Genomic DNA, 10,608 nt, shown 5'->3' on the forward strand with positions numbered 1-10,608 from the left:
AATGATAGAACAACTTCAGCTCCTGACCTCCTAGAAGCCAGGGCAAGGCCAGGGGTTGTCACTGATCCTAGCCCCTGGTCAGTCATTCAGCTTTCATCCTTAGCTCTCTCTGTCTCTCTCTTTTTGAGACAGCTCTACCGCCCAGGTTGGAGTGCAGGGGTGTGATCATAGCTCACTGCAGCCTGGAACTCCTGGGCCCAAGCAATCCTTCTTGACTCTTAAGTAGCTAGGACTACCAATGTGTGCCCATACCCAGATAATTTTTAAATTTTTCTTTTTTTTTTTTTTTTGAGACGGAGTCTCTCTCTTGTTACCCAGGTTGGAGTGCAATGGCGTGACCTCGGCTCACCGCAACCTCCGCCTCCTGGGTTCAGGCAATTCTCCTGCCTCAGCCTCCTGAGTAGCTGGGATTACAGGCACGTGCCACCATGCCCAGCTAATTTTTTGTATTTTTAGTAGAGACGGGGTTTCACCATGTTGACCAGGATGGTCTCGATCTCTTGACCTCGTGATCCACCCGCCTCGGCCTCCCAAAGTGCTGGGATTACAGGCTTGAGCCACCGCGCCCGGCCCTTAAATTTTTTATAGAGATGGGATTTCACTATGTTGTGCAGGCTTATCTGGAACTCCTTTGCTCAGGTGATCCTCTGGCATCTGCCTCCTGAAGTGTGATTACAGGCGTGAGCCACTGTGTCCGGCTGTCTCCACTCTTTGACAACACTTCTCTGTCTTCTTTGCCTTCTTCTTTTTCAGCCTTTAAAAATCATCCATCTGGCCGGTTGTGGTGATTCATGCCTGTAGTCCCAGCACTTTTGGAGGCCAAGGCAGGTGGATCACATTGTCAGGAGTTCGAGACCAGACTGGCCAATATGGTGAAATCCTGTCTCTACTAAAAATACAAAAATTAGCTGGGTGTGGTGGTGAGCACCCGTAATCTCAGCTACTTGGGAGGCTGAGGCAGAGAATTGCTTGAACCCAGCAGGCGGAGGTTGCAGTGAGCTGAGATTTTTTACAGAGATCTCCAGCCTGGGCGACAGAGTGAAACTCCATCTCCAAAAAAAAAAAACTGGCCGGGCACGGTGGCTCAAGCCTGTAATCCCAGCACTTTGGGAGGCCGAGGCGGGTGGATCACGAGGTCAAGAGATCGAGACCATCCTGGTCAACATGGTGAAACCCCGTCTCTACTAAAAATACAAAAAATTAGCTGGGCATGGTGGCACGTGCCTGTAATCCCAGCTACTCAGGAGGCTGAGGCAGGAGAATTGCCTGAACCCAGGAGGCGGAGGTTGTGGTGAGCCGAGATCGCGCCATTGCACTCCAGCCTGGGTAACATGAGTGAAACTCCGTCTCAAAAAAAAAAAAAAAAAAAAGAAAAAAAACCCATCCACCCAAAGTATCAATGGACGACTGAATAAGTTATGTATGGTGTAGCCATCCAATGAAATATTATTCAGCATTAAAAAGTAAGGAGGCCAGGTGCAGTGGCTCATGCCTGTAATCCCAGCACATTGGCGGGAAGAGGGAGTTGGATTATTTGAGGTCAGGAGTTCGAGACCAGCCTGGCCAACATGATGAGGCTCAATTAAAAATACAAAATTTTTGTATTTTTACAAAATACTAGAATTATCAACTATTAGAAATACAAAAATTAACTGGGTGTGGTGGAGGGTATCTGTAGTTCCAGTTACTCAGGAGGCTTAGGCAGGAGGATCATTTGAACCTAGGAGGTGGAGGCTGCAGTGAGCCGAGATCCTGCATGATGCAGCATTAGATCCTAGGCCAGCAAATAAATAAATAAATATTTATTTATTTATTTATTGTAACACAGGGTTTTGCTCCATTATCCAGACTGGTGTGGAGCAGCATGATCACAGCTCACTGCAACCTCAACCTCCTGTGCTCAAGCGATCTTCCCACTTCAACTTGCTCTCAAATCATGTAGCCAAACAATGCATATATACATACGTATATTATATATATACATATATATACACATATATATGGCAAATGTGGCAAAATGTGGGTGGTTGGTGAATCTGGACAAAGGGTTTTTTTTTTTTTTGAGACAGAGTTTCGCCCTTGTTGCCCAGGCTGTAGTACAATGGCACGATTTAGGGTCACTGCAACCTCCACCTCCCAGGTTCAAGTGATTCTCCTTGTACCCTCCCCAGTAGCTGGGATTACAGGCGGGATTACAGGCATGTGCCGCCACGCCTGCCTAGTTATTTTGCATTTTTAGTAGAGATGGGGTTTCTCCATGTTGGTCAGGCTGGTCTCGAGCTCCCGACCTCAGATGATTCGCCTGCCTCAGCCTCTCGAAGTGCTGGGATTACAGGTATGAGCCACCGCGCCTGGCCTTGGACAAAGGGTTTATACAGGTTGTTCATGCTATTCTGCAACTCTCATTTGTTTTGTTTTGTGGTGGGGTGTTGCTCTGATGCTAAGGCTGAAGTGCAGTGACACCCAGGCTCAAGTGATCCTCCCACTTCAGCCTCCCAAGTAGCTGGGACTACAGGCGCTCACCACTACATCCTGTTAATTTTCTTTTAACTTTTTGTAGTGGTGGAGGTCTTGCTGTGTTGCCCAGACTGATTTTCAACTCCTGGCCTCAAATGATCCTCCTTACTCCTCCCAATGTGCTGGGATTACATGCATGAAGAATCGCTTGAACTTGGGAGGTAGAGGTTGCAGTGGGCCAATGTCGGGCTACTGCACTCCAGCCTGGGTGACAGAAGGAGACCCTATCTCAAGGAAAAAAAAAAAAAAAAAAAAAAGAAAGAAAAGATAATTGATTAAATTGAGCCCCATGGGCTGAGGGACAAAGCTGTGTGGGGCATGGGGGTAGGGACTAGGGGGCTGGGGGTGAACCTTTGAGGGTCATACAGGGTAGTGATGAGGAAGTGGGTTGCTTTCTGGGAGGGCTGAGGGTAAGAAGAGTGTGTGTGCATGTGTGAGCACACACACGTGCATGTGACTCCGAGCATGGATCTGAGGTCTGAGGCTGCAAATGTCATCCTAGGCTACTGGCCTGGCTAAGTGGGTTTTAGCATTTCTTGTTCATTTGTTTGTGTTGATTTGAGTCAGTGTCTTGCTCTGTTGCCCAGGCTGGAGTGTTGTGGCATAATTTTGACTCACTGTAACCTCTGCCTCCTGGGCTGATGCGATTTTCCTGCCTCAGCCTCTCAAATAGCTGGGACTACAGGCGCACACGACCATGCCCACCTAATTTTTGTATTTTTAGTAGAGAGGTTTTTGCCATGTTGGCCAGGCTGGTCTCAAAGTCCTGACCTCAAGCGATCTACCCGCCTGTGCCTCCCAAAATGCTGAGGTTACAGGCATGAGCCACCGGGCCTGGTCTGAATGTTAGGTTTGTGAGTGTTTTCGATCAGAGGGTCTCGGGGAAGCTTGGTGCATGAGCTTGCGTGTGTGCGTCCGTGGCTGTGGGTCCATAGGTCTCTCAGGATGTGCCTGGCCTCAGTTTCCAGGGTTTCTGGGGGGCTGTGTTTTGTTCCGACTCCAGACACCTCACTGGGTGTATATTGGGGGATAGGGATGGGGTGCAGGGGCGTTCAAGAGGCTGGGTGTGTGCCTGCCCCTCCGGGTTCGGCCAGTGTCTCACTGCATGTTTGGCCTGGGTTTCCGAGGGTCCTCACGTCCCGGGCAGTGCGGGTAGAGGGTGGGCAGGGACCCCGGGAGGCCGGGTGGGGGGCGGGGGCGCGCAGGGCCGGCCCCGGGGCGTGGCGAGCCTCCGAGGGCTGGGGGCGGGGCGGCCCGTCCGCCTCACTTTGGCGAAGTTGGCGGCGCAGAGGCTGGCCCGGGACGCGCCCGGAGCCCAGGGAAGGAGGGAGGAGGGGAGGGTCGCGGCCGGCCGCCATGGGGCCGGGGGCCCGGGGCCGCCGCCGCCGCCGTCGCCCGATGTCGCCGCCACTGCCACCGCTACCCGTGCGGGCGCTGCCCCTGCTGCTGCTGCTAGCGGGGCCGGGGGCTGCAGGTGAGGGGCCAGGACCTGGCGGACGGGACCAGGGCGGCAGAGCGGGAGTGCAAGAACCCCCAAGGCCGGGGCTGGGGGGTCACGGGAGGCAGGAACCAGGGTCGGGGAAGGGGCGCAGGAGCCCGAGGCCGCGTGCCAGTATTGGAGGTCCCGGAGACTCAGAATGGGAAGGACCCCAGAGGCCCGAGGAACCGGGACCCTAGAGCGCTCAGAGCTGATGAAGGGACTCAGGAGCCCGAGACTGGGAGCTTGAGGTGCGGGGATCAGAGACTCGAGGTGGGGGGTGTACAGAGTCCGGGACTCGTTTCCCTCCAACTCACGCCTGGAGCCCTGGGAAGGTTATGATTGGGGGTCCAGGTACTCCCCGGCCGGGGACCTCTCGCACAAAAGCTCCCCCCCGCCCCCGACACCCCGGGGGGGCCAGGCCAGGCAGGGGGTGGGGAGGGGGCGCGAAGTTCTCGGAGCTCTGAACTCGGAGAAAACTTCCCAGGCCGGCGCTCAGCAAGACCCGGATTCGGAGTCGGAGCCGGAGCCTCGGCGGCGCGCGCGCCCCCTCCCCCACCCGCAGCCCCTCTCCCTCCTCCGGTCGCGGGGACCCGGAGGCCCTGGGACCCCGCCCCTGAGCGGGGAGAGGAAGGGGCGAGGACCCACGTGCTCTCCTCCAGCTCCAGTGCCCCGTCCCCGCGGCCCAAGCCCCTCCCCAGCGGGCCAGGGGCCCCCGCCCCTCCTCCTCTTCTCCCTCCCCTCCCCCGCTTGGGACAATGGCCGCGCCGTCTAGACACCCCCTCCCCCCGGCCGGCCTCGCGCTTTCTTTGCCAGACAAAGCGGGACCCGCGGCGGGGCCGGGGAGGGGGCTGCGAGGGCACCCCCCTCCCACCGCTACGGGAGGCCTGGTGGGCGGGGGAGGGGCGCGGGCCCAGGGCCCAGGCCAGGGGTCCCAGATGCCAGTAGTGCCTGGCGCTGGGCGAGGTGGGGGTTTCGGGATTGAACGGCCTCCGCAGCCCAGCCCCGGGGCCCGGACGGGGCAGGATCGGGCAGGAGCCGCCGCCTCCGCCGGACCAGCGGGGCACACACATGGCCTGTGACACACTTGCTGGCACACACAGCTCTAGGTCAGGTAACAGAGATGCAAGCGTACACACACACAGCACACACAGACATGCACACCTGGCTCAGGAAAGACAACCAGCGGCAAGCACACAGCTCACACGTTGACATAAATGCACACAAATATAATCACACGTACTGCGCGTCGCTAGTGCAAGCTGTGGCACGCACGCTGCCTGCACACACTCAGACAACACATAGATGAAGATTCAAGGACATGCTTAGATTCAGCTCACACATGCAGAGGAACAGACACAGCCAACCCATACACAGACACCAATGCACACACAGTTCACACCAACAACACAGCTGTACACCCAGATACATGGTTCGCATGCACAGACGCACAGCAGACAGTCTACATATAGACGGCACACACATCTGTGCACTCCCATATGGGTGTGCAGTTCATACACACACAGGCACACCCACGCAAACATGCATGCACAGATAGACTCACTTGTAGCCACACAGGGACACAATAGATGCATGCTCATATCCACATGCAGACTGACACACAAGCCCATGCACGCACTCACATGTGTCTCACATTGCCTACAGCTCAGCATGGCCCATAGCCCGTGTTATGGGACCCACAGTGTGAGTTCACAAAAACCCACAGGTCCTGGTGTGGGTGATAGTGTCCAATCAGCTTGTCCTGTGAGGAAGGGGACATACATCATGTATACCCACGCTCAGGTTTAGTTTGACTCATTCTGTCACTCACCCTCTTGCTTTCTATTTCTCTCTCTCTCTTTTGAGAGGTGGTCTCACTCTGTTACCAGGCTAATGTGCAGTGGTGCGATCTCAGCTCACTGCAAACTCTGCCTCCTGGGTTCAAGCGATTCTCCTGCCTCAGCCTCCTGAGTAGCTGGGATTACAGGCACATGCCACCACACCCAGCTAATTTTTGTATTTTATTTTATTATTATTATTTTTTTGAAACAGAATTTCCCTCTTGTTGCCCAGGCTGAAATGCAATGGCGCCATCTGGCTCACTGCAACCTCTGCCTCCTGGGTTCAAGCGATTCTCCTGCCTCAGCTTCCCGAGTAGCTGGGATTACAGGTGCCCGACACCACGCACAGCTAATTTTTGTATTTTAGTAGATGGTGGGTTTCGCCATGTTGGCTAGGCTCGTCTCGAACTCCTGACCTCAGGTGATCCGCCTGCCTCAGCCTCCCAAAGTGCTGGGATTACAGGCATGAGCCACGGTGCCAGGTCGCTTTCTGTTTCTTTCTGTCCTTCGCTGTCTTCTCCTGGTCCATTTGCTTCTAGTTCATTCTTTTGTGTCTTTCCATTTTTCTCCATCTTCCTTCCTGTCTCCATCATCCTCTCTCCGAATGCACACATGCCATGGCCCCACACCTGCACACAATTCTCCACTAGCTCAGACCCAGCCACACCCTGGACCCGTCTGGTAGGACAGTTAGACTGTGCCACACCCTAGAGAGACACAGCCTGGGGGATGGCGACATTGGACAGGGCAGCACATGTTTTGTGCCAGTTGCCCCTCCCTCCAACACACACCCTATTCCTGCAACACCCAGCGCTGGCTACCCCTGGAGATGCAAGGCATGTACTAGTGGGTACATGCCTTGGCCCTTCTCCCCAGAGCACCACACAGGCCTGCCCAGCTGGAGTAGATGCCCATCAGAAAAAAGGAAGACCTATGGCCCTAGGGCCCCCTGCCCCTTCTCCTTCTATTACCCCTGAACCTGGGCATGAAGCCCCAGACCTCCCTGTAACACTCAGCGCCCTTACTTCCTGTCTTGGCACACCCCCTTCTGCACATCTTAGCTCTGGCAGCTTCCCGAGCCCCCACATCTGGCACAAGACAGCCCCTCCTCCTGCCCGCCCCTGCTTTGTGGTTCCCAGGGCTCGAGCTGGCAGGGACAGCTGCAGCCTCAACAGCTGGGGCTGGGGCCGGGGGGCCGTGGGAACTGTGAATGGGGGGACTCCCTGCACCCGCAGAGATGCCCCCAGCCCCAGGCAGCTGTTGCCTGGCTGAGGGAGGGAGGGGGTTTGTCACTCAGGACTGGGGTTCCTGGGCACCTGGCTGACCCCCAACCTTCCTTCGCCCCCCACACAGGCCCCCCTTGCCTGGACGGAAGCCCGTGTGCAAATGGAGGTCGTTGCACCCAGCTGCCCTCCCGGGAGGCTGCCTGCCTGTGAGTGCCTGGCTCAGAGCCACCAGTGGGCCCTGTGGGGGGCAGGGACGGTTTGTCTTCTCCCTCTGCCTCTGTGTTCCCCATGGATGCCTCTACCACTTCCTACATGTGTGTGGCTTGGGCAACCGCTCTTGTTTCCCCATTGGAAACTGAGCAGGGGCTCTGCAGTCTTCCCAGCCTGGGTTCAAGTCCCACATCATGTTGCTGATCGACTAGGAATTAAACTCTTTGCGTCTCAATGTCGTGGTCTGCAAAATGGGACCAGTAATCCCAGCTTCACAGTTCTTGGCCACCTGGGGTCACATGTAAAGCCCCTCCATGAGGCAGGTATTATTCAATCAACAAACTATCAGGGACCAATGGCAGCGGCTCACACTCTCCACACCCCTCCCATTTCTCAACATTTAGTTGAGTCCGCCTCTGCCACTTACTTGCGGTGTGATCTTGGGTGGGTCACTTTCCCTTTCTGATCATCATTGCACCTGTGAAATAGGTAGGGAATGCTTCACCCTGGCGACTATGAAGGGGCTTAACAATTTAGTTGTTAGCTAACCCAAGGAAAGGCAGAGGGTTTCAGGGAGCAGAGCAGAGGCTGGGAAAGAGCTGAGCAGAGACAGAAAGAGCTCAGTTTGAATTCTGGGCCCTTGGACACCTTGAACATTCAAGCTTTCTGAGCCTCAGTGTTTGCATCCAGAAAATGGGGCAATAATAGCTTCCTGTATGCACTCAGCATACATTAAGTGCTCAGAATACAGTACCTGCTCAATACGTAGGCGTTATTAGAAATAATAATGGTAGAGACAGGAAACAGGTGCCATAAGGAGAAGTCTCTCAAGGTTGTGAGGAAATGCATGGTTCTTTTCACGCTATCATTAATAACAGAAGTTCACGCAGTAGCCATTAATTGACTCATTAATGTATTCATTTATTCATCATCGTGTGTGCCAAGTACTGGGTCAGGTCCAAGCTGGGTGGGTCTGGGGTGATTTTAGACCCAGGGGAGCCGCTTTGAAACTACACCTACATTTATTTTGGCTGGAGCGCCCACTTGGGCTCACCTGTGTGGAGGGCTGAGCCTGACTGAGGGGGTTTCCTGGGGCTGAGGGGGTCTGCGATGGTGGGGCGGGGTGGGGAAAAGTGTGACCTTACCTGGAGCCACACACCTGGGAGGGCGAGCGAAGGAGCCGGGCGCCTGCGCAGTGGAGCTTCGCATCTGGAATACTGCCGACAGGTGAATGCGCCCGCGGCTGCCCCGCCCTTCGACAGGTGAATCACTGGCGCGCGCGGCTCCCGGAGCCTGGATCTCCCGGAGTGGAGCGGGCTCAGTCCCCCCAAGCTGGGCTGTGGGAACCACTTCTTGCGCCCCTCCCCGGTCTATTTCTTGGTCTCAAATCCTCAAGTCCTTTCAAGGGTGCCCCAAGCTGTCACCCCACCCATGGATCCCCCAAGACTCTCCCCGACCAGCCGCAGTAGGTTCCATAGACCTCGTCCCTATCTCTTCTAGTCCTCGCCTCACCCGCCGTGCCCCCCCCACTAAGTCTGCCCTCCCCCCTCCGTCTCCCCCAAAGCTCAGGCTGTGGGGCGGAGCGCGGGCTGGGGCTGGAACCGGCCCGACCGGTCGGCGGGGGCGCGGGATGCCGAGCGTGGGAACCCGCCCGGGGCGTAGGGAGGGGGCCCGCGCGGGTCGCGCCCTGCCTGGCGATGTGACCAGCTCTCCGCGCCCGGCGCAGCGCGCCCCCTCCCGATGCGCGGTCGCGGCCGCAGTGGTCGCCCTGCGGGCCTTGGAAGAGGGGGCGGTAGCTGCGCCCTCCCCTCCCAACGCCACCCGCTCCCCCGCTCGCTCGGCCGTGCCTCGACCTGTTTCTCTGGGGGCCGGGGTGGGGGGGATCTTGCGGGTGACGCTGAGGACTGAGTCAGCCGCTTGCTGAGTTCAGTCGCTGGCGCCTGGGACAAGCCGGAGGCAGGACAACCGCCCCAGGGGAGGGGGAGGTAGAGGGGGGTGAGGGTTGGCAGCGTCGGGGGCGGAGCTTGGACCCTGTGGCTTCTCCCAGCCCCTCCCTCTGACCTCGCGGGTGCCCGTTGGAGATTTCCAGATTTAAGACCAACCCCTCCCAGTTCCGAATTCTCACACTCCTTGGTGGGCTTGGGGAGGGGCTGCAGGTTGAAGGAGTACCCTCCCCAAGATGAGGGTACGGACAGTGGTGTCTCCACCCCAACCCAACCCTCCACCTACCCATCCTTTTGTAGGAGGCTGTATATGTCCCAGGGAAGGGAGTGGAGGGTTTGTGGGAGCCCTGCTTCCGCCCCTGTGAGTGAGAGTTGCTCATTTCCGCGTGGGATGCTGTGGGTTGGTATCTTGAGTGTCCGCCAGGCCATGGCGTCCAATTGATGTGTCCCTCTGTGTGTGTGTAGCTGTGGTTTCTGGGCCCATGTGTGCCCGGGTGGTTGTGTCTCGGGGTCTAAGACCTTTCGTTTGCTGTTCCCTCTGCCTGGAATGCTGTTTCCCCTAAAGCCTTACTTCATAGGTCTGTGAAAATAGAATTCCACCTCCTCGACCCCTTCTTTCTATCCCCCTTAGCCCTGTGGTTTAGCTTCCTACGGCTGCTCTAACAAATTACCACAAACCGAGTAGCTTAAATAGTAGTCATTTATTCTCTTGAAGATCTGGAAGCTGAAAGTGTGAAATCAAGGTATGGGCAGGGCTGAGCCTCTCCACTGGGACCCAGGGGAGAACTGGCTGACAGCTTCCGGTGGCTGCAGACGTTTCTCAGCTTGTGGCTGTCTCACTCCAGTCCTTGTCTTTGTCTCCTCTTCCTTCTCCCACTCACATCTCCTTCTGCCTCTCTCTCTCTTTTTCTCTCTCTCTCTCTCGTCTCTTTTTGAGACAGAGTCTTGCTTTGTCACCCAGGCTGGAGTGCAGTAGCGCGATCTCTCTTCACTGCAGCCTTCAACTTCAGGCTAAATCGATCCTCCTGCCTCAGCCTCCCAAGAAGATGGGACTACAGGTGTGAGCCACCATGGCCAGTTAATTGGCTTGTCTGTCTTTCCTTCTTTCTTTCTTTCTTTCTTTCTTTCTTTCTTTCTTTCTTTCTTTCCTTCTTTCTTTCTTTCTTCTTCTCCCTCTTTTTTTTTTGAGATGGAGTCTCCCTGTGTCACTCAGGCTGGAGTGCAGTGATGCATTTTCAGCTGACTGCAACCTCCACCCCTCAGGTTTAAGTGTTTCTCCTGCCTCAGCCTCCCGAGTAGCTGGGATTACAGGCTCCCGCCACCACACCTGGCTATAATTTTTTTATTTGTGTGTGTGTGTGTGTGTGTGTGTGTGTGTGTGTGTGTGTGTGTGT

The 10,608-nt window shown here is 56.0% G+C and overlaps 1 protein-coding gene across 2 annotated transcripts in view; it reads left to right on the forward strand.

Moving 5' to 3' along the window:
* The first annotated feature begins 3,789 nt into the window (after window positions 1–3,789).
* Window positions 3,790–10,608, forward strand: part of NOTCH3 (notch receptor 3) — a 44,240-nt gene continuing 37,421 nt past the window's right edge. Inside the window, exons 1-2 of one of the 2 annotated variants that reach the window (XM_032271566.1) lie at window positions 3,790–3,991; window positions 7,189–7,267. In XM_032271566.1, the coding sequence (XP_032127457.1) occupies window positions 3,874–3,991; window positions 7,189–7,267 (197 nt within the window). In that variant the 5' untranslated portion in view covers window positions 3,790–3,873. The remainder of the gene's footprint in view (window positions 3,992–7,188; window positions 7,268–10,608) is intronic. The other variant, XM_032271567.1, reaches the window with a different exon arrangement.

The sequence above is a fragment of the Sapajus apella genome, unplaced genomic scaffold, assembly GCF_009761245.1.
Source record: "Sapajus apella isolate SASKATOON/1434 unplaced genomic scaffold, GSC_monkey_1.0 scaffold237, whole genome shotgun sequence".
NCBI classification, from domain to species: Eukaryota; Metazoa; Chordata; class Mammalia; order Primates; family Cebidae; genus Sapajus; species Sapajus apella.